This window comes from Myotis yumanensis, unplaced genomic scaffold (genome assembly GCF_028538775.1).
Source record: "Myotis yumanensis isolate MYYU_CA2020_CCGP unplaced genomic scaffold, mMyoYum1.0.hap1 SCAF_23, whole genome shotgun sequence".
Taxonomy (NCBI): domain Eukaryota; kingdom Metazoa; phylum Chordata; class Mammalia; order Chiroptera; family Vespertilionidae; genus Myotis; species Myotis yumanensis.
Window position 1 is genome coordinate 3377362 of NW_027223774.1, and position 22866 is coordinate 3400227.

The 22866-nt window shown below is 49.2% G+C and overlaps 3 protein-coding genes across 3 annotated transcripts; 1 reads left to right on the forward strand and 2 right to left on the reverse strand.

The window, feature by feature from the left end:
* Positions 1–4289: 4289 nt before the first annotated feature.
* On the reverse strand, positions 4290–7444 carry LOC138999529 (leukocyte immunoglobulin-like receptor subfamily A member 6). The gene is made up of 8 exons (XM_070401667.1): positions 7402–7444; positions 7203–7238; positions 6782–7066; positions 6344–6646; positions 5834–6130; positions 5276–5578; positions 4703–4753; positions 4290–4549 (listed from the first exon to the last, which is right to left on the reverse strand). Exons 1-8 carry the CDS (start codon positions 7433–7435, stop codon positions 4428–4430), a joined length of 1431 nt encoding a protein of 476 aa, XP_070257768.1. The 5' UTR covers positions 7436–7444; the 3' UTR covers positions 4290–4427.
* Positions 7445–12553: 5109 nt separating this feature from the next.
* On the reverse strand, positions 12554–16331 carry LOC139000245 (leukocyte immunoglobulin-like receptor subfamily A member 6). The gene is made up of 7 exons (XM_070402501.1): positions 16298–16331; positions 16104–16139; positions 15683–15967; positions 15235–15537; positions 14725–15021; positions 12840–12890; positions 12554–12690 (listed from the first exon to the last, which is right to left on the reverse strand). Exons 1-7 carry the CDS (start codon positions 16329–16331, stop codon positions 12554–12556), a joined length of 1143 nt encoding a protein of 380 aa, XP_070258602.1.
* A 2048-nt stretch (positions 16332–18379) lies between these two features.
* On the forward strand, positions 18380–22599 carry LOC139000246 (leukocyte immunoglobulin-like receptor subfamily A member 5). Its single transcript, XM_070402502.1, has 5 exons — positions 18380–18414; positions 18787–18911; positions 19076–19360; positions 19505–19807; positions 21828–22599. The coding sequence occupies exons 1-5, from the start codon at positions 18380–18382 to the stop codon at positions 21962–21964; spliced, it is 885 nt and encodes a 294-aa protein (XP_070258603.1). The 3' UTR covers positions 21965–22599.
* The last annotated feature ends 267 nt before the right edge of the window (positions 22600–22866 follow it).

Sequence of the window (22866 nt, forward strand, 5' to 3'; positions counted from 1 at the left end):
CAAGGATATTTTTTTCTATTGATTCTTTTTTTTCAGAGAGAGTGGAAAGGAGGAAGGGAGGGGGAGAGAGAAAAACATGAGTGTGAGAGAGACATATCAATTGATTGCCTCTCACACATGCCTGGATGGGGGCTGGGATCACACCTGTAACACAGGTACATGCCTTTAACTGGAACTTGAACCCTTGACCCTTCCGAGTGTGATCTGATGTTTTAACCACTGAGAAAAACTGGCCAGGGGCGAACACATTCTTGATGCTAAACACAGCAAGAGGAAAAAACATCTACATAAGATTAAAATATACTTGTAGTGAAGGTAAACCCTTTAAAACATAAAGACCTAGAAAACATTCTACATAAAACATATGTAAGTCATATACTCACTAGAAGCGTGATGCACAAAGATTCGTACAAGAATAGGCCTTCCTTCCCCTGGCTGCCAGCACGTGGTGGGCTCGCACTGGCAGCCTGTGCAGTTCTGTCGCTGCTTCCTCCATGCTGTCCTTCTCTGGAGAGTTCCTCTGTGCAGTGCTGGCGCTCCTGAGAAGGCACGGAGGGGAAGAGGTGGGGGGAGCGAGGCAGGCGGGGAGGGCTGGAGAGGTTGAGTGTGTTTCACTTTCACATTGTGAAAGTAGGATGCAATTGGCCCCCTTCCTCATCCTCTTTCTCTTCAGCCTTCCATCTCCTGCCCACCAGCCCTCCTTCCATGCCCATCACCACTCCCCTCTTGATTTGGCGAGATAGGGAGGAGGGAAATCTGATAATTTGGGTTACTGTGTAGGTGGCCTCTTTCATCTATTCAAAACAAAGCTGAGCCGCCTGCCGCTGCCTCAGCTGCCACCGTCACCCGTTGGCTGGCTCGTGGCTCCCAGGGAGAGCTAACTGTGTATTGAGTGAACTCCTGCGTGCATCTGTGGGGCTGCTCCAATGCTAGGGTTTTGTTTACCAGAGCAGTGGGGCAAGGGTGGGGTAGAGGGAGACACCAGACACTGGAAGCTACAACCTCAGGCACCAGAGGGTTGCCTCTGAGGTCGAGGGCTGGGCCACAGGGAGGCTGCAAGGACGGTTGACAGGTGTGGAGCATGGCAGGGAGGCCGTGAGCGGCCGGGCTGCCCCCATCTTTGTTGGGTTAATTTGCATATGCACTCCTGATTGGTTGTGGGCATTGTGAAGTAATGGTCAATTTACATATTTCTCTTTTATCAGTATAGGGTAGTTCTTGTCCCTTTTATATGAAATTGAAGAGACTTTATTTTATTTTATTTTTTATTTTTTTTATTGCTTAAAGTATTACAAAGGGTATTACATATGTGTCCCTTTTTCCCCCCACCCTTGACAATCTCCTGGCCTCCCCTATCCCCCAGTGTCTTATGTCCATTGGTTATGCTTATATGCATGCATACAAGTTCTTCGGTTGATCTCTTACCCCCCTCCCTCCTGCCCCCCAACCCTCCCTGGCCTTCCCGCTGCAGTTTGACAATCAGTTTGAGGCAGCTCTGCCTCTGTACCTATTATTATTCAAAAGTTTATAATGGTCTCTATTATCCATGAATGAGTGAGATCATGTGGTATTTTTCCTTTATTGACTGGCTTATTTCACTTAGCATAAATTTAGGTGCCCTATGGATGGGGCTGGAGCTGTCCAGGACCCAGTGCTGAATTCACAGCACCTCTCAGGATCAACATACGCATAGAAGAGAATTAGGGGAGATGGTGGTGGTCCATGGTCTTAAGATAAACATCCTAGATACACACCCAGATTCCTGGTTAAGGCTGGGCCAGGTCTGTGTCAGCTCGACCTCTTGAAAAAGATGAGCTGTCTTGACCTATGGATTTTGTGATGACAACTTTGTGGTATCAGGTTTGCTCTCTTCATTCATCAGAAAAAGGGGTGAACTCCCTGTGGAAGTTTTTATAGCAGAGGTTTTGATGACTTATTTTTCAGTTGTTAAGGTGAAGCTCAAGAGGCAGTTCACAGGATGTGGTGGGCAGGGTCCCCACACCACAGTGTGTGCAGGGCACAACGTGCCGGTCACACAGGAAGTGGACCAGCTCTTCTCGCCCCCAAAATAGCAGGTGCTGAGGGTCTGACTTGAGCTGCATCTCTGAACTGTCCTGTGTAGTTTTCCTAAACTCTACAATCACATATTGATTTTAACGTAGGTCACTGTCATGTGAAAGTCAAAACAATTATTCCATTTATTTAATATTCTGGTGCTAAGCTAATGAATAAAATGGTTAAGGATATGAAACAATTTTCAGCTGAAATATGAAATTCCCTCTTAGTGAATATCTATTAGGCCTTCTACTATTTGCTCATATAACTCTCCTGACAACAAAAAGCAGAGTGGGCAGTTGGATTCTGCATCTCTAGAAGAGAAGGAAAACTACAATATCAAGTATTTGTTGTTTTACGGAAATCATTTTTTGTGTGCATTGTGGGGAAGCACGGGACTTGGTTAAAGTCTGTAAGGAGGGTTCTCTGATAGGCTGGAGGCCTCTAGGGGAACCTTGCCGAAGGCAGCAGACCCTGCCTTGACTTTTCCAAACAAGTCTGAGTCTCCGGGTGTTTTGCTGGAATCTTTATGTTTAGACTTCCAAAGGTCCTTGCATAAAGGATGCATATGCTTTCTCAAGGATGCTCACCCTTCTGATAGTATCTAGTAGCTTATTTTAGTTCAAACTGTTATTACAATAAAAGCCTATGGAGTCAGGCGAATGGGGCTTCCTGGTTGCTATAGCCAAGCAGTCCCTTAGCCCTCTCTTTCACAGAAACATGTATCAGAGTAATCCATTCATTCGTTGTTCATGGATTACTCTGATACATGTTTCTGTGAAAGAGAGGGCTGCTGATCAGTTCCAGCAGTGTATGAGTCAAATCACAGTTTCTTCTATCAGAGACCAGAGAGAAGAGAGAGAGGAAGAGAGAATGAGACACAGTGAATTAGTTTGGTACATTTGCCACAACAAAATACAATTAATTAGGTGGCTGAAGACAACAAAAATTAATTTTATTAGAGTCTGGAGATGAGAGAGATTCATTGACAGATGGAGATAGAGATAGATAGATGGTAGATAGATAGATAGATAGATAGACTGAAACACAGATACATAGACACACAAATATTATGCAAAGGGATACATAAGTAGGTGTATAGATTTGCAACTTCCCAACACATGCTGTTATCAGTCTCCATTACCTGTCCTGTTCTCTAGGTAAGGTTTTCTTACATCAGGCCCAAGGGTAACTTTTCCCAACTTTACTGAGATGTAATTGACATATAACATTGTGTAAGGGTTAGGTGACAACGTGTGGATGTGCTACATGTAAATATTGCAATATGACACAAGGTCAGCCTTAGCTAACAATCCCATTAAAGTCACATAATTGCTCCTTTTTTTTGGTAGTGGTGAGAGCCTTTAGGATACAATCCCTTAGCTACTTTTGGGGTAATATGATACAGTATTGTTCACTGTGATCACCATACTGTACATTAGCCCCCCAAATTGTTCATCTTATCACTGAAAGTTGATACTCTTTCACCAACATCTCTCCTTTCCCCACGCTCCCTGTGGTAACCATCGTTCTCTCTGTTTCTACTAGTTTGGCTTTTTCAGATCCCACACGTACGTGAGATTAATCAGCATCTGTCTTTGTTTGTCTGATTGATCTCACGTAGCATAATGCCCTCCAGGTCCCTCAGGGTCATTACAAATGGCAGGATTTCCTTCTCTCTTGTGGCTGAATAATATTTAATTTTATGTCAATTCAGAAATGGGCATCTCCCACCAGTCAGAGCGTTCTACACATGTGCTTGCAGGGGCAGCACTCCCCCAGACCGTCCCCACAAACACCGACGTGCTGATGCCACATGGGGACAGCTCTGGGGAAATGATACGGGTGCGTCTCATGAAGAGAGGGACTGTGGGTCCAGAGAGGGTTTGAGCATCATGCTGGAGTTTTAATTCCCAGCTTGCACCTGGCTTAGCCCATTTATTCAGTTATGGAGCCAAGGTTAACCCCTGTGAACTGAAGAGATGAAGAGGCGATCATGCCCATCTGGTAATGTGGTGATTAGAAATAAAGAATATTTTATTACATGAACGTGGAGGGGGGGGATGAGGTGTTAGATGTGGGGACCCACACCAGCCATGTGGGATGGACCCTCAAGTCACAGGGTTGAGAAAAGAAGGGGGGTCGTCACAGAAAGTCAACCAAGACAGGGAGAGAAAATAGACATTAAATGGAGGAAGAGTCCAGGGAACACACAGATATTTCCTTCACCCAAATCAAGTTTATTCCCCTGGACATTCTCAGAAGACAGTTTCTCCAACTATGATCCCGACTTTCCTTCAGCACCTCCTGGGATCATGAGATGGGCTCCAAGGCCCCCCACCTCTCTGAATAGTGCACTGTTCCCTCTGTGTTCACGTCTTGGCTGCATTGTGGGTCCTTTTCAGGCTGTTTTGAGCCTCAAATAGCAGCATCCCAAGCACCACCAGGACCAAGCCGGCCACGCCCATCCGGATGGAATTCCCCATGGTGTAGTCTTGGGGGTGGGAGGTGAACAAAGAGGTCACAGAGATCAGAGCGGACCAAAGTCACCCCAGGAACCCTGGATGTCCACCCAGGACACCCACCTCCCTTTGACAGGACATGACCCTCTACCCCAAGCCCCATAACTGGGATGTCTCCCACTCACCCATCTTGAGGTCTGACCTATTTGGTGACAGGCTGAGGGTGTCAGCTGCTCCTGAGAATCATGACATGAGGGTGTGAGTGAGGGCCTGGGGAGACAGGAGTTTTCCTCCTGGGCCCAGTGCTCTCAGATGCCCCACTTCTCAGATGATGACTTTTACACCGTCCCTCCATGAGCCTGTCTCTACTAGGCCAGGTTCCATGGGCTCTTCGTTGGATACCTCAGCCTCCTGTGATCCCTGAGTTCAGGACTTGTTCTGAGTGACTTCGATAAGAGCTATACTTCTCAAGTTGAGGATGATGGAGAACAATGATCTCAATGCAGAAATAATTTGGAATTGTGTGTTTCATGTCTTGTTGGAGACACAGAACTGATAAGGCTAAGCACCTACAACTGAGAGATCCCACTAAGTTGACAACTGAGGACCCAGGGTCCATGGAGGAAGGGTTGGTGGCAGGGGATTCAGAATATCCTGTCAATGGCAAACCCCTGGGCCCCCGCACTTCTTACTGTCTCAGAATCTCCAGAGACAGGGCCCCGAGGTGTCAGCTCAGCACAGAGTCAGGGGCCGCTCACCTGAGACCAGGAGCTCCAGGTGGTCACTGGGGAGTGACAGCAGGTAGGGGGAGGTGCTGTGTGAGCTGTAGCACCTGTAGGTGCCCCCGTGGGCTGAGGTCACAGGACTCATGGGGAACTCTGCCTGGAACTGCTGAGCTCGGTGCTTTGATCTCAGACCCAGGGGGGCAACAGCTGCCCCCTCTTTGGACAGAAGGAACGTGTCCCTCGGGCTCTGTGACTGACACAGCAGGGTCACATTGTCTCCTGAGGCCACCCTGGGGCCTGGCTGCACCGAGAGGGAGGGCCTGTCAGGCAGGTGTCCTAGAGAGAGGGAGGGAGGGTGAGGGCTGCCTGCCCACCTTGTTCTGCCCTGAGAGACACCAGGCCTCTCTCTGAGGACCCTCCTCTCTGTCTGTCTCTGTTTCTCTGAGTCTACCCCTCTCCCCTTCCACCAACCTGCCTCACTCTATTTCTCTCCCTCCCTGGGGCCCTGCACCTTCATTCTAGCCTCACCACCTGGGACCCCTGTAGAGCCTGTGCAGTCTGGGTCCCTGATTGAACCCACTGGCTCCTCACCTGCCACCAGGATGTCCAGGGGGTCACTGGGGGCTGACCACTTGGAGGAGAGTTTGTATCTACCATAGCATCTGTACCGGCCCCCGTGGGAGCTGCTCTCAGTGTCCAGAAGGAAGTTGGCTTGAGAGAGCCCAGCCTGGGGCTGCTGTACAAGAGTCTGGAGGAGGTCCCGTCCCTCCATCTTGTGCAGAGCGAATCTGTCATAGCCAACATCAGAGCTACACTGGAGGGTCAGGCTCTGTCCAGAGGCCACGATGGGGCCCTGCTGGGTCAGGAGGGAGGGCTTCCCAGACTCACCTGGGGAGAGCAGACATGAGTTACAGGGGCTGCTCCTCCCATAAGCCTCCTTCTCCCATCCTGGCATCCAGGTCTCACTGTTGCTATGTTTCTGACTCATGAGCCCCTTTGCTCCACTCACCCCACCCTCTCCCATGGGGCTCCCCTCAGAGCAAGGATCCCAGTAATGTGATTGCTGCCTCAATCCTTGGGTGAGACAATAACGGGACTCACCTGGGACCAGGAGCTCCAGGGCATCACTGGGTGGTGACCACACCTGCAGGCTCTCTCTGTAACAGCCATAGCATCTGAATGTCCACCGGTGGCTGGGGGTCACAGGGCCCACAGAGAACTTGGCCCGTGATGTTTCTCTGGGCTGTGGCTGTGTGTCCTGCATCCAGGAGAGCCCGTGATCTCCTTCCTTAGTCAGAATGAACCTGTGAAATCCCTGCCATGAGCTACACTCAAGGGTCACATTTCCCCCTGAGGTCACGACAGGGCTGGGCAGGGCTGAGAGGCTGGGTTCTTGGTAGTATCCTAGGAGAGACAGAGACTGTATGTTAAATGGACCTCATATTCCCCAGGGCAGGACTATGAGAGGGAGACACCCTGAGAGCAGACCCCCTTCCTGAGGGCAGGGCCTGAGGCTGGGACCCATGGGTGTCTTCTCACCTGTCACCACCAACTCCAGGGGGTCACTGTGCTCTGTCCAGCCAGTGGGGCTGAGGTAGTTACAGTGATATCTCCCTGCATCATGCTCTGCCATGTGTGTGATGGAGAATTTGCCCTTGTTCGTGGGCTTCCATTGGCTTGGTGTGTTCCAATCCATCTGTTTTCCTTCCTTGTAGAGATGAAACATCCGGGCCTCCAGGGTCCCCTCACACCAGAGGGTCACAGGGCTCCCATAAGGGATCACAGGGCCTGGCTCAGCCAAGAGGGTGGGTTTGGGGAGGGTCCCTGGAAGGAAACCAGAAGCTGCATTACAAAGCCCTTCCCCACCCTCATCCCCCAGCTCAGCCCAGGACCTCTGTGCTCCCTCCTGAGCCCCAGGGGTGAAGTAAGAGGAGGGACCTGGAGCCTAGGGAGGACTCACCTGCCTGCACACAGGTTCTCTGGTCCAGACTCAGCCCTGGAAGAGGGTGTCTGTGAGAGGTTTGCACCTGGGCGTTGTAGCTCATTCTCTCTTCTCATGGCCCCATCTACTCGAGCTGCCTGAGCCTGAGGTTCCCTATGAACAAGGTTTATAGCCACCCTGTCCCCTCCTCCTCCCCCTCCCCGTGTCCACAACTGACCGAGACAGAGAAGAACAGAGAGGATGGACATCATGGTGTCTGCTCTGAGGGCTCCTGCTCTGCAGATGGAGGAGGCCTGGGCCTGAAGGACAGAGACACACAGGATGTGGTGGGTCAGGAGTTGCTGCCACCCTTCCGGGCTCTCAGAGCTGTGAACCCACAGCAAGAAGACCACCCCACCCTGGGCCTGGGTGTGGGTTTTTCCATGATGAGAACTCAGGAGGACTATAGGCCATTGTAGACTCTCAGCCCAGATCAGGGGTCTTTTATGACTCCCAGGACTCTCTGCCTGGTCCGAGCTCCTGCTCAGAGAGGGCAGGACCCAGGTTCTCATCCTGAGTCCACCCTCAACAGGCTGGCTCTATATGCATCTCACTACCTGTTTCTCAGCCTCACACAAAAAGAATTCTCTTTCTGTCCTTGATGGGTCCATAAACAAGTATTTACTAATCACCTGCTAGGAATTTATCCAGGTACCAGAAATACATCTGTGATGCAGGAGATCCGTTTCTTGTATTTTGAGAACTCTAATTAGTAGGCTCGGGTGTTCTAAGGCTAATGTTGTAATTCATCGTTTACAAAGGAGAAAATTAAAAAAATATGATAACAGCCGGGGACCATGTCTAGACTGTGTTTGAAGGATCGGCTGTGTGAGTAGGTGGAGACCTAAGAGGTGGAGTGAGAACATTCTAGAGAGGAAAGAACGTTCTTGAGACCCCTGGACACATACAGACGGTCTGAAAGGGAATATATAAGAAGCAATCTGTTTCATCAGATTGTCTTATAAAATCCTATGTGCCACGTATTACCAATAAACTAGAGAAGTACAATATTTGTCAATAAAAATAAGATATCAACAGTAATTAAATTCTAATATTGTGTGTTAAATGTTAGCTAAACAGCTTATATGGATTTGTTACATACTCATCGTCTACCCATGGTCAGTCACAAACACATGTAGAGATGAAAAATGAGAGGTAGGAGTCTAGTTCAAGCTGGGGGTAAGGGAAGGGATTTGTGAGGTCTAAAAACAGATTTGTGAAAGAATGGAATGGTTGAATGGAAGTTCCATTTTTAATATCTTGAACATTAATAAATGGTGTTGGGAAAATTGGCCAGGTACATGTAATTCTCCATTCTCACTTTGCTGAGAGTTTTTTTTTTAAATTTTATCATCAGTGGGTGCTGGATTTTGTTGAATGCTTTTTCTGATTCTATTGATATGATCATGTGATTTTTATCCTTCATGTTGTTTATGTGGTGTATTATGTTTATTAATTTATTAATTTGTGAATATTGAACCATCCTTGCATCTCCAGAAACAGTGCTATTTTCTCTTTATACCGAGATTTAATTTCTCTGATGGCCCCCTTTTTTTTTTCTTACCCCAATATGTGAGTGTTTATTCCACATGACTGGTTTGGGTCCACACATCTAAAAGCTCATACTCGCCAAAACCGGTTTGGCTCAGTGGATAGAGCATCGGCCTGCGGACTCAAGGGTCCCAGGTTCGATTCCGGTCAAGGGCATGTACCTGGGTTGCGGGCACATCCCCAGTAGGACATGTGCAGGAGGCAGCTGGTCGATGTTTCTCTCTCATCGATGTTTCTAACTCTCTATCTCTCTCCCTTCCTCTCTGTAAAAAATCAATAAAATATATTTTAAAAAAAATAAAAGCTCATACTCTCTTATACCTTTTTGTTGTTGTTGTTTAAAAAATTTACACATATTGGGGTGACATTGTTTAATAAATTATATAAGTTTCAAGTGTACAATTCTATAATACATCTGCATATTTTTACATAATAAGATGTTCTTTATTTTATTTTTAATGTTTTTTATTGATGTCAGAGAGGAAGAGAGAGAGAGAGAGAAAGAGGTAGAAACATCAATGATGAGAGAGAATCACTGATCAGTTGCCTCCTGCAGCCCCCCCACTCAGATCAAGCCACAACTCAGGCATGTGCCCTGACCAGGAATCAAACCATGACCTCCTGGTTCCTAAGTCGATGCTCAACCACTGAGTCATGCCGGCCGGGCAAGATGTTTTTTATTTTTTATCATCACATTATCAGATGAACATTATTGAGTCTTCATCTCTTCAGTTCACAGGACTTTACCTGGATCCAATAACTTAATAATTGGGCAGAATTAGATACAAACCTAGAAAAGATAAATTTAAAAAGATGCCTCATACCCACTTTGGATCCCGCACCTTTCCTGTTTTCATCAGATACCAACTGTGCCATTTCTCCAGAAATGTCACCACTTGGATTCAACTCATTAATGTTTGAAGAGACAGCCTGGTGCTGTGTTGCTCTGAAAATATTCATTTTTAGAATGCTTTGTATGTTGGTGTTTATTATTTTTTGGGCACATACAGAATAGAAAAATTATCTGGCCAGGAAAAAAAACCAGATATATCTTGACATTTGTGACAATATGGAAGAAGCTTTAGGGCATTATGTTAAGTGAGATAAATTGGACAGAGGGAGACAAATAATATATGTTCTCGCTTACATGTGGAATCTAAAAAATGTCAAACTCAGAGGAGTTGCAGTTTGTCCCCATGTACAAAAATCAATTCAAAATGGAACAAAAACTTAAACATAAGACCCGAAACTATAAGGCACATAGAAAAACATATAGGCACCAAACTTATGAGCCTGGGTGGTAGAGAATATTTTGTGGACTTGACCCCAAAGGCAAGGGAGGTAAAGGAAAAAGAAATGAATGGGACTATATCAAATTGAAGAGCTTCTGCACAGCAAAAGAAATGGACAACAAAACAAACAGGCAGCCAACCAGATGGGAGATATTTGCAAACAGTAGCTCCGACAAGGGTTTAATTTCCAAAATATTCATATAAAGGGCTCATGAAACTCAACACCAAACAAACAAATAATCCAATGAAAAAGTAGGCAGAGGGCCTGAAAATAACACCTGTCCCAAGAAGACATACAAATAGCCAATAGATATATGAAAAGATGTTCCACCTCACTGGCAATCAGGGAAATGCAAATTGAAACTACAATGAGATACTACCTGACACCAGTTAGAGTAGCCATTATCAACAAGACAAGCAACAAGAAGTGTTGGAGAGGTTGTGGAAAAAAGGGAACCCTCATTCACTGATGGTGGGAATGTAGACTGGTACAACCACTATGGAAAGCAGTCTGGTGATCCCTCAAAAGATTAAAAATAGAGCTACCATATGACCCAATAACCCCACTCCTGGGTATATGCCCGAAAAACTCAAAATCATTTATACGCAAGATCTATGCACCCCTATGTTCACTGAAGCCTTATTCACGGTGGCCAGGACTTGGAAACAGCCCAAGTGCCCTGTGGTAGAGGACTGAATAAAGATGTGGTATATACACACAATGGAGTACTACATGGCCTTAAGAAAGGATTAAATAGTGTCATTTACAACAACATGGATGGACCTTGAGAACGTTATGTGAAGTGAAATAAGTCAGACAGAAAAAGCTAAGAACTATACGATTTAACTCATGAATGGAATATAGAACTGAAACTTATGTACACAAACAGCAGGGCGGTGGTTGCCAGAGGGAGGGGGGGTGAGGGAACAAAGGGGTCCTAATATGAGGTGACGGGAGAAGATTTGACTTTGGGTGGTGGGCACATGGGCCTATATACAGATTTTGTAAATTAGTAATCCGCACATGAAACCTATTTGTTCATGTTGACTAATGTCACCCCAATAAAATAAAATAAAGAATATTTTATTACATAACACTGGGGGAGAGCATGAGGTGCTAGATGTGGGGACCCACACCAGCCATGTGGATGGACCCCCAAGTCACAGGAGTGGGAAAAGAAGGGGGTTTGTCACAGAAAGTCAACCAAGATAGTGAGAGAAAATACATTTTCAATGCGGGGAAGAGTCCTGTACTGGGAACTCACACCCAGACATTTCCTGCACCCAAACCACATCTACTCTCCGGGACACACTCAGCAGATGGTTTCCACAACTGCTGGTCCCCAGCATCTCCTGGGATCATCAGATGGGCTCCAAGGCTCCCCCTCTCTGAACCGTGCATTGTTCCCTTGTGTTCACTTCCCCATTGCTCCCCTCCATCCGCTTCCTTGCCCACCCATACCTTCACCACCCTATTGTCTGTGTCTATATGCATATAAGTCCTTAGGTTAATCTCTTACTGCCTCTTCCCCCTTCCCTCTGAGATCTATCAGTCTGTTACATGCATCCATGCCTCTGGACCCATATTGTTTGTCATTTATTTTGTTCATTAGATTCCACATATAAGAGACAACATGTGATATTTGCCTTTCTCTGGCTGGCTGATTTCACTTAGCATAATAATCTCCAGGAATCTCCATGTTGTCTCAAAGGCTAAGAGTTCCTTTATTTATATTTTTACAGTTGTATAACATTCTATCGTGTAAATGTACCACAGCTTTTTTATCCACTCATCTACTGATGGGCTCTTGGGCAGTTGTAAATAACGCTGCTATGAACATAGGGGTGCATATTGCATATATTCTTTCTGATGAGTGTTTCTGGTTTCTTTCTAGAAACAAAGGACAAAATAAATAAATGGGATGACATCAAAGTAAGAGGCTTCTGCACAGCAAAGGAAACCAGCATCAAAAATGAAGAGGGATCCCACTGTATGGGAGAAGATGTTTGCCAATGATACGTCTGATAAGGGGATAATTTCCAAAATACATAAAGATCTTATATAACTCAACAAAACGAAGACAAATAATCCAAATAAAACAGGAGCAGAGGGCCTGAGTAGACACTTATCCAAAGAGGACATACACATGGCCAAGAGGTACATGAAAAAATGCTAAATGTCATAAATCATCAGACATACAAATTAAAATGACAATGAGGTACAACCTTACACCTGCCAGAATGGCTACCATCAACACATCAACGAACAACAAATGCTGGTGAGGATGTGGAGAAAAAGAAATCCTAGTGCATTGCTGGTGGGAATGCAGACTGGTGCAGCCACTGTGGAAATCAGTATGGATTTTTCTCAAAAATATTAAAATGGAGCTGCCTTATGACCCAGTGATCCTCCAGAACCTCTTGGTAGCGTCAGATCCATTTCCAAGGTTCTGCCTCGCTGGATGGTGGGTTTGTTGTCTTTTGCGTTTACGTCCCAGCTGCACCGTGGGGTCTTCTCTGACGGTGCCAATCCTGATACAGCAACACCCCAATGACCACCAGGACCATGCCAGCCACGCCCATCCGGATGAGATTCCCCACTGTGTAGTCTTGGGGGGTTGAGGCTGGAGGTTGTGGACAGAGAGGTCACAGAGATCAGGGTAATATCAAACCAGCCCAGCATCCCTAGGTGTGTATCCAGGTCATCTGACTTCCATTGACTGGATGTGACCCTCTGCACTCAGCCCCATCACTGAGAATTTCCCACACTCACCTGCCTTGGAGTCTGACTTGTTCTGCGATGGTCCCAGGGGATCAGCTGCTCCTGAGAACCAAACACACACAGTGTGGGGTGAGGAGGTGTGGGAATGCTTAAGGTATCTCTTCTCTGATCTCCAAGGAGTCCCCAAACTAATAATGTCCATCTCAACCCCTTGAGGTGTGCACCTTTGGTGTCTTGTCTTGTATGTAACTAGGATGCAAAGAGGAACATCTGGGGCTTCATTGTGTCTTGAGATCAGGAACGTGAAGGAGTGAAGGGCTGGGTCTACCTTTTAGTTCCTCCACCTCAACTGGCTCTTTGTGTCTCTGACTTTTGATTATAATTATAGTGACACTGTCACTGCTACAGAGAGTACAGGCCCAATAATGCCACTTCCTGGGGGTTCACTGTGAGGTCCCCTCTCTTAGGAGCGCAGACCCAGAACTGAAAGGAAATGTAAGCTCTGAGCCACGATTCTCTCCTTTTACACCTGGAGCCACTGAGGTCCAAGTCAGCACCTCCACAGGTGCCTGAACCCCCACATGACTCAGCCCCTGTTCCCCATGGAGACACCACCACCTCCCCACAGAGACCCTCACTTACCCGTCTGTTGGCCCAATGCTGTGGTGGGGAGTGGAGGATCCTTAGAGCCTCCTGGGGATCAGAATGTAGTATGAGGGTTTGGTGCTGCCTTTCCCCCACTTGAGCCCAGCTTCTCCTCCTCAGCCTGAGCCCCAACCTCTCCCTCTGCCATGACCAGCCCTCCTGTCCTCGCCCTCACTTACCCCTCTGCAGGCCTGACCCTATGGCTGGGAAGGAGGGAGTCCTCGAGCTCCTGGCCCTGGTGGTTCCATGAAATCCCTCCCTGAGTCCCAGCTCTCCTAGGACTTAGCCTGTTTGTCCTTGAGATCTGAGGTATCTTCTGACTCCTGGGACTCTCTGCCTGGTCTGAACTCAGAGTTGGGCCTCTGAGCTCCCTCAGAGCAAAAAACCACAGTAACTCATGAGTTGTGGACAGCGGTCCTGTGGGTGGGGGGGCGGGCGGGGTTCATAGTGAGTCCAACATGAGGACAGAAGGAGGGGAAGATCTGGTTGTACTCTGGGACCCCCCAAACTCAGGCTTTTCTCCTACGTCTGTGCTGTGGCCCAGTCAGGGCCGAAGTGCTGCTCACCTGGCACCTTCTAGACCCAGGTAAAGGGCAGGGACGTACAAAGGTAGCAGGGTGTCTGTGGGGCAGATCTCCTCTGGGTGACCATCTCTAGAGGCTCTCCCTCACTTTTAGCCCATAATTCTTCTGGGAACAGGACCTTGAGCTGACAGCTCAGCAGACTGGCTCAGAGGCTCCTCAACAGAGACCAGGAGCACCAGGGGCTCACTGGGGAGTGACAGCAGGAAGGGGGAGGTGCTGAGTGAGCTGTAGCACCTGTAGGTGCCCCCGTGGGCTGAGGTCACAGGGCTCATGGAGAACTCTGCCTGGAACTGCTGAGCTGGATGCTTTGCTCTCAGACGAAGCCGGGGATCGGCTGCCCCCTCCTTGGACAGAAGGAAAGTGTCCCTTGGGCTCTGTGACTGACACAGCAGGGTCACCTTTCCTTCAGATGCCACCCTGAGGCCTATGTGCATCACCACTGATAGAGATGGTCTGTCAGGAAGGTGTCCTAGAGAGAGGGAGGGATTAGGGCTGCCTGCCCACCTTGTTCGGACCTGAGAGTCACCAGGCCTTTCCCTGAGGACCCTCCTCTCTTTTGTCTCTGTTTCTCTGAGTTTCCCCCTCTCCTCACTGTCTGTCTTTCTCCCTCCCTGGTGGCTGCACTTTCATTCTGGCCTCACCACCTGAGACCCCCAGCAGGGCCTGTTCAGAGTCAGGGTCCCTGACTGAACCCACCGGCTCCTCACCTGCCACGAAGATATTCAGGGGGTCACTGGGGGCCGACCACTCAGAGGACAGGTTGTATCCACTGTAGCATCTGTACCGGCCCCCGTGGGAGCTGCTCACAGTGCCCAGGGGGAAGTGGGCCTGAGAGAGCCCAGCCTGGGGCTGCAGGACAAGGCTCTGGGGGAGGTCCCGTCCCCCCTCCTTGGACAGAGCGAATCTGTCATAGCCAACATCAGAGCGACACTGGAGGGTCAGGCTCTGTCCAGAGGCCACAATGGGGCCCTGCTGGCTCAGGAGGAAGGGCTTCCCAGACTCACCTGGGGAGATCAAACGTGAATTACAGGGGTTACTCCTCCCATAAACCCCTTCTACTGTCCTGGCCCCCAGTTCTCACTGTCTCTCTCTGTGTCTCTGATCCATGGACCCCTGTGTTCCTTCACCCCATCCTTTCCATAGGGCTCCCCTCACAGCAAAGATGCCAATAAAGTGTTTGGTGCCTCAATCCATGATGAGACAATAATTGGACTCACCTGAGACCAGGAGCTCCAGGAGGTCACTGGGATATGACCACACATGGGGCCTGTCCCTGTAATAGCCATAGCATCTGAACATCCACCTGTGGCTGCGGGTCACAGGGCCCACATGGAACAGAGCCTGGAACTGCCCACTGGACTGTCGCTGTGAGTCCAGGGTCCAGGAGAGCCTGTGATCTCCTTCCTTAGTCAGAATGAACCTGCCAAATCCCTGCCCTGAGCCACACTGGAGGGCCACGTTCCCTCCTGAGGTCATGACAGGGCTGGGCAGGGCTGAGAGGCTGGGTTTGCTGTAGGATCCTAGGAGAGGAGGAGGCAGCATCTTAGATGGGCTCATACCTCTGTCACACCACCAAGGGCTAGGCTGTGAGAGGGAGACACCCTGAGAGCAGACCCCCCTCCTGAGGGCAGAGCCTGAGGTTGGGACCCCTGAGTGTGCTCTCACCTGTCACCACCAGCTCCAGGAAGTCACTGTGCCCTGACCAGCCTGTGAATGTGATATAGTAACAGTAGTATCTCCCTGCATCATGCTCTGTCATGTGTGTGATGGAGAGCTTGACCTTGTCTCTGGGATTCCACTTAGTCTGTGTTTTCCAAAGCACACGTTTTTGTTGTCTATACATACAGAACTCCTGGGCTTCCAGGGTCCCCTGACACCAGAGGGTCACGGGGCTCCCATAAGGGATCACAGGGCCTGGCTCAGCCCACATGGTGGCTTTGGAGAGGGTCCCTGGAGGGAAAGCAGAGGGTACATTACACAGACATTCCAAAATCCCCATCTCCCAGCTCATCCAGGACCTCTGTGCTCCCACCTAAGCTCCAGGGGTGAAGTGACAGGTGGAACATGAAGCCTGGGGAGGACTCACCTGCCTGCACGTGGATGATCTGGCCCAGACTCAGCCCTGGAAGAGAGTGTCTGTGAGAGGTTTGCACCCAGATGTCTGAGCTGATTCCCTTCCCATCAGGCCCTGTCCACTCGAGCTGCCTGAGCCTGAGGTTCCCCATGAACAATAGAATGCATCTTCCCCTCTTACTCCCCCTTCCCATGTCCACAACTGACCGAGGCAGACTACAGCAAAGAGGGTGGACATCATGGCGTCTGCTCTGAGGCTTTTGCTCTGCAGTAGGAGGAGGCCTGGGCCTGAAGGACAGAGATGCACAGGATGTGGTGGGTCAAAATCTGCTGCTGTCCTTCCGGGACCTCAGAGCTGTGAACCCACAGCAAGCAGACCACCTTCCCTCCCCCCAGGCCTGGGTCAGAGTTTTTCCATGATGAGGCGTCTGGAGACTCTCAGCCCAGATCTGGGGTCTCTTCTGACTCACAGGGCCCTCTGCCTGGTCTAACCTCCTTCTCAGAGAGGACAGGACCCATGTTCTCATCCTGAATCCACCCTTAACAGGCTGGCTCTACCTGCAGCTCACTACCTGGGTCCTCATTTGCCCCCAAAGGGAATTCTCTTTCTGCCTTTGACTCATCCATAAACAAGTATTTACTGCTCACCTACCACCTGCCGAGTACTTGTACCAAGAACAGAAATATATCCTTGATCCAGGTGACCCATTTTCTGTATTTCGAGAACTCTGATTAGTAGACTAGGGCATTCTAAGGCTAATGTTGTAATTCATTGTTTACAAAGGAGAAATTTATAAAGTATGAGAATTGGACTAGACCATGTCTAGGCTGTGTTTGAAGGAACGGCTGTTTGAGTAAGTGAAATGTGTTCATTTTAGAGAAGAAAGAACATTTTAGAGCCCCTGGAGACATACAGACTATCTGAAAGGGAGGAAGAGAGAGGGAGGTGGTGGCTGGTCATGGGTGTGGTGATCACCAAACAAGGGCATGGTGTGATATCTTTAACACAAAAGGAATATATACTGGTAAGAAGCAAACTGTTTAGTCAGATCATCTTATAAAATCCTATGTGCCACTTATTACAAATAAACTAGAAAAGTGCAATATTTCTAAATAAAATATCAACAGTTATCTATACTAATAAAAGGGTAATATGCTAATTAGACTGGATATCTTCCAGACATCCTTCCGGACATCCTTCTGGACAAAGCCACCATGGTGGGGGCTGAGGCAGAGTCCAGCAAGGGAAAGCAGTTAGGGGCGACCAGGTCGGCAGGGGAGAGCAGACAGGCAGGTGAGCAGTTAGGAGCCAGTGGTCCTGGATTGTGAGAGGGATGTTTGACTGCCGGCTGATTGCCTAAACCAGCAGTTGGACATCCCCCTGAGGGGGTCCCTGATTGAAGAGGGTGCAGGCTGGGCTGAGGGACTCCCTCCCCCTCCCGTGCATAAATTTCATGCACTGGGCCTCTAGTTAAATTATAATATTGTGTGTAAAGCAATGTTCCATAAATGGCTTATATGGACTTGTGTGTGTGTGTGTGTGTTCATTGGGTAATTGTACTTGTCTGATTGGGTGGAAACAGAGGTCAGAGCTGAGGTTGGAGGGTCTCATCGGGATGATCATAAACACCTTTCAGTTCAGAAAGAAGAGTCTGGATTTACCCTCAATTCAGGGAGGATCATGGAAGGATTTTGAGCAGAAAATGGACAGATTCTGAAATGAGGTTAGATTCCTATGTGGAGGGTGAACTGGAGAAGGGAGCTAAGAGCTCAGGAAGGTGGTGGACATGACGGCTGCCTTGCGGGGTGTGAAGGAGACCTCCCTCCCTGCCTTGTTGACTTTGGGACACCAAGGGGCCCTCAGGAAAGTGAGCCCAGGGGTGGGGGAGGGAGGAGCCTGGGGGCTGTGCCCGATGCATCTGCTCCCACAGGGAAGCTCAGTGACTCCTCCTGGCCCTGGGACACAGGTCCTATGTCTCACACAGGTTACATCTGATTTTCTGCCTGTGAGCAGCGGGATCTCTCCATTTCTTGGGGGTCAATCATTTGAGTCATTTCTGCCTCTTCTGAGCACCTTTGAGGCCGGGTTTCACTCTGCTCTTCAAGCTGTGGAGACTCTTCAGGATTCAGAAAAAAATGACATTCATCACACACACACACACACACACACACACACAAAGAGTTGTGTTATATCAGTTAATTCTCTTCTCTACTGAAATATGGAGGAGACAAAACCAGCCATACAATGCAGGTGAAGATGGTGGAGGTTTGAGAAATTGAAAAGCGGAGATGCCTCATCCAAAGGAGCAGAAGGAAGACTCCAGGTCAGTCAGACCTGCAGACAGATGAGACTCTGAGGATCAGGTGAGAACTCAGATACTGCTGAGCTGCCTCCTGAGAGCCTGGATCCCCCTGAGCTCTCATCCTGGGGAGAAGCAGAGCCAGGCCCAGGGCGGGGCCATCTCCTGGCTGTGGGTCTGCAGCTGTGAAAACCCAGAAGGGCAGCAGCAGCCCCTGACTCACCACATCCTGTGTGTCTCGGTCCTTCCGGCCCAGGCCTCCTCCATCTGCAGAGCAGGAGCCCTCAGAGCCATGACGTCCATCTTCTCTGCTCTTCTCTGCCTCGGTCACTTGTGGAGTCCAGCAGCAGGAGGGGATGGGCAGGAAATTCCCCCTTGTTCTTGTGGAACCTCAAGCTCAGGCAGCTCAAGTGGACAGGGCCCTGATTGGAAGAAAATTAGCTCAGACGTCTGGGTGGAAAACTCTGACAGGAACTCTCTTCCAGGTCTGAGTCTGGACCAAGGGACCGGTGTGCAGGCAGGTGAGTCCTCCCCAGCTCCATGTCCCTCCTCTCATGTCATTCCCTGGGGCTCAGGAGGGAGCACAGAGGTGCTGGGATGAGGTGATACAACGAGAGTATTTAGGTCTGTTCTGAGAGATGAGGGAGGGAAGGTCTTTGTAATGCAGCTTCTGGTTTTCTTCCAGAGACCCTCTCCAAACCCATCCTCTGGGCTGAGCCAGCCTCTATGATCCCGTATGGGAGCCCTGTGACCCTCGTGTGTCAGGGGACCCTGGATGCCAAAAAGTTCTATCTGTATAAGGAAAGAAAACGTTTGCTTTGGAACACGCAGACCCGATGGGAGCCCATGAACAGGGCCAAGTTGTCCATCAACCAGATGAACCAGGACTTTGCAGGGATATATTACTGTTACTATCACAGCCCCACAGGCTGGTCAGAGCCCAGCGACTTCCTGGAGCTGGTGGTGACAGGTGAGAGGCCCTCAGTGGTCCCAGCTTCAAGCTCTGCCCTCAGGAAGGGGGTCTGCTCTCAGGGTGTCTCCCTCTCACAGCCCAGCCCTGGGGGACATGAGGGAGGAGTGAGCCTATTTAACACACTGCCTCCTCTCCTGCTAGGATCCTACAGCAAACCCAGCCTCTCAGCCCTACCCAGCCCTTTTATGACCTCAGGAGGGAATGTGACCCTCCAGTGTGGTTCAGGCCAAGGATTTGATGGATTCATTCTGACTAAGGAAGGAGAACACAGGCTTGCCTGGTCCCTGGACTCTCAGCCACACCCCAGTGGGCAGTTCCAGGCCCTGTTTCCTCTGGGCCCCCTGACCTCCATTCAGAGGTGGACGTTCAGATGCTATGGCTGTTACAAGAAGGTGCCCCAGGTGTGGTCACACCCCAGTGAGTCCCTGGAGCTCCTGGTCTCAGGTGAGAAATTCCCATCCCTACCACATCCATGTTTTGAGAGACCAGACAGGTTATTGGTATCTTTGCTGAGAAGGGAGCCCCCTGTGAGAGGTGGGGTATGGCAAGATTCGGGGCTTCTTCATCAGAGACACTGTGAGAGACACAGTGACACCTATGGGCCAGGACAGGAGAAGGAGTTTATGGGAGGAGCAGCTCCTGTAATTCACATCTGGTCTTCCCATATGTCTCTGGGAAGCCCTCCCTCCTGACCCAGCAGAGCCCCATTGTGGCCTCTGGCCAAAGCCTGACCCTCTAGTTTCATTCTGATGTCGGCTATGACAGATTCACTCTGTCCAAGGAGGGGGGACGGGACCTCCCCTAGAGGGTTGTCCTGCAGCCCCAGGCTGGGCTCTCTCAGGCCCACTTCCCCCTGGACACTGTGAGCAGCTCCCATGGGGGCCGTTACAGATGCTACAGTGTATATAACCTCTCTTTAAGTGGTCAGCCCTCAGTGCCCCCCTGGACATCTGATCAAAGATACCAATAACTTGTATAGTTGTTGAGGATCTAGTGGCTTTATTAAGACACCCAGACTCTGCACAGGCTGGGTTGGGGTTGGTTCGCAGGTGGTGATAGCCAGGACAAGGGTTGTGGGCTCTCCAGGGAAGGAGACAGCATGAGCCATGGAATGGGAGCAAGAGGGATAGACTTAGGGAAAACAGAGACAGACAGAGAGGAGGGTCTTCAGAGAGAGGCCTGGTGACTCTCAGGTTAGAACAATGTGGGCAGGCAGCCCTCACTCTCCCTCCCTCTCTCTAGGACACCTGCCTGACAGACCCCCCTTGTCAATGCAACCAGGCACCGTAGGAGAGAACGTGGCCCTTCTGTCAGTCATACAGATTGAGGGACACTTTCCTTCTGTCCAATGATGGGGCAGCCAATCCCCTGCTTTTAGATCCAAGTTTTGAGCTCACTAGTACCAGGCGGAGTTCTCCATGAGTCCTGTGACCTTAGCCCATGAGGGGATTTACAGGTGCTACAGCTCACACAGCACCTCCCCCTTCCTGCTGTCACTCCCCAGTGAGCCCCCTGGAGCTCCTGTTCTCAGGTGAGGGATTCTTGATCCACTTCTTTCTTTTCTTTTCTTTTTTTAAAAAAATATTTTTATTGATTTCAGAAAGGAAGGAAGAAGGAGAGAGATAGAAAAATCCATGATGAGAGAGAATCATGGATCGGTTGCCTTCTGCAAGTCCACAACCCTGGCATGTGCCCTTGACAGGAATCAAACCTGGGACCTTTCAGTTCGCAGGCCAACGCTCCATCCACTGAACCAAACCAGCTAGGGCTTGACCCACTCCTTTCGATGCTCAGTCAGCTCAGGGCCCTGTAATGAGACCCTGGGGGCTCCACCAAACAATAGGTTCCAGACCCCCTAACTCTAATGCTCATCCACAGAATCCTGCTCCCCAGGTTTTGAATAAGGGGGATCTCTTAGCCATAAAGAAATAATATGATGGGGTTTTATATTTCAGACAAAACACTGAACAATACAACTTAATTTCTGTATTGAAACCACTTTTCTTATTAATACTGAGCTATGGTGGGCAGCCAAACTCTGCTGCAAAGAGACTCCGTGCAGGTTCCAAATTCAGAGATCAAGGCAGGCTAATAATAATCCAATGAGGAGACCAGGGAACCTGGCAGTGTAGAGAAAGGGCTCATTAAGGGACTGTGTAAAACTTATGATCTGAAAATTGGGGCCTCTGAGAGCACAGAACCTTGAAGGAAGTTTTGTGTCTCCCCAAGTCCTCACACTCTCATTTCATAATTCTCAGGAGCAGCTGACACCATGGGCCCATCATAAAATAGGTCAAACCCAAAATCACTGAGTGGGAGAAGCTCTCACTTATGGGGCTGGGTGGGGGCACGATAGAGGGTCATATCCTGTCAAGGAGAGGTGGGTTTCCTGTGTGGACAGCCAGGGTCCTGGGATTTCTCTGGTCTGCTCTGACGTCTGTGAACACTTTGTCCACAATTCCTACTTCCCTCCCCGAAGACTGCACAGTGGAGAATCTCATCCGGATGGGCACGGCTGGCTTGATCCTCGTGGTCCTTGGGGTGCTGCTATTTCAGGCTCGAAACGACACCAGAAGGACCCATGGTGCAGCCGGGATGTGAACACAGAGGGGACATGCACCGTTCAGAGTGGGGGAGCCTTGGAGCCCATCTGATGAACCCAGGAGGTGCTGAAAGAGAATATGGACCATAATTGGAGAAACTGTCTGCTGAGAAAGTCCAGGGGAGAAGACATGGTAGGTGAGGTTTAGGTGCAGGAGAACGTAGGCCATGTCCCTGTAAAGGACGCCCCCTCCATCCACCTGGGGTGCTCTCCCTGCCTCCTGTCCTTGCTCACTCTCCTCCAGTGCCATTCTGTTCTCACCCTGTGACATGAGGGTCCATCCCACATGGCTGGTTCGGATTCACATCTATACACCCTTTCATCCAGGGCCACATCCATCCCATCCATCCCAACAAAATGAGGTATCTTCACAACCTTGGGATTTTTTAAACCATAAAGAACAAAGGACGGATACCTGGTACATTGTGGGCGAACGTCAAAATAATGCAGCTCAGTGACAGAAAGTGGACACATAAGGTCAGGGGTAGTGTGATTGCATTTATGCGAAATGTCCAGGAGAAGGAAACCCATAGAAACAGAAATCAGATTGGTTTGTCTGGGGTTGACCAGGAGGACAGATGGGAGATGGACTGTTGGGTGTTTTTTGGGGGAGTTGGCTATAAATACTTCTTGAAACTAGATAGATGTTGTCATTGAGACATTGTGTATTTATTACATTCTAGTTAATTTTATATTTTAAAAGACTTAATTGTATGTTATTTGAATGTTGCATCAAAAACAATAAATGCAAGTGAAACACGCGTGGTTCCCTTCAGCTCCCTCATACCTTGGAGGTTGCCCCACTTGTGTCTGTGGAACTTTATTGGAACCAGGACTCCCACCAGGTCAGAGGTGCCCTAAGTGCTTTAGTGCTTAGGGACAAACCCACTCATGAAATTTC

Bases quoted from the DNA above. Each gene is read 5' to 3' on its own strand.
- LOC138999529 (XM_070401667.1), bottom strand. From the start codon at position 7,435: ATGATGTCCATCCTCTCTGTTCTTCTCTGTCTCG. The intron at 5,579-5,833 runs GTGAGGAGCCAG...CCCTCTCTCTAG, and splicing joins CCTGGACATCCTGGTGGCAG to GACACCTGCCTGACAGGCCC. The intron at 4,754-5,275 runs GTGAGCGGCCCC...CATGATTCTCAG, and splicing joins CCTGGAGCTCCTGGTCTCAG to GAGCAGCTGACACCCTCAGC.
- LOC139000246 (XM_070402502.1), top strand. From the start codon at position 18,380: ATGCCTCATCCAAAGGAGCAGAAGGAAGACTCCAG. The intron at 18,415-18,786 runs GTCAGTCAGACC...TGGAACCTCAAG, and splicing joins GAGCAGAAGGAAGACTCCAG to CTCAGGCAGCTCAAGTGGAC. The intron at 19,808-21,827 runs GTGAGAAATTCC...CCACAATTCCTA, and splicing joins CCTGGAGCTCCTGGTCTCAG to CTTCCCTCCCCGAAGACTGC.
- LOC139000245 (XM_070402501.1), bottom strand. From the start codon at position 16,331: ATGATGTCCACCCTCTTTGCTGTAGTCTGCCTCG. The intron at 15,968-16,103 runs GTGAGTCCTCCC...CTTTCCCTCCAG, and splicing joins GATCATCCACGTGCAGGCAG to GGACCCTCTCCAAAGCCACC. The intron at 15,022-15,234 runs GTGAGTCCAATT...TGATCTCCCCAG, and splicing joins CCTGGAGCTCCTGGTCTCAG to GTGAGTCTGGGAAGCCCTTC.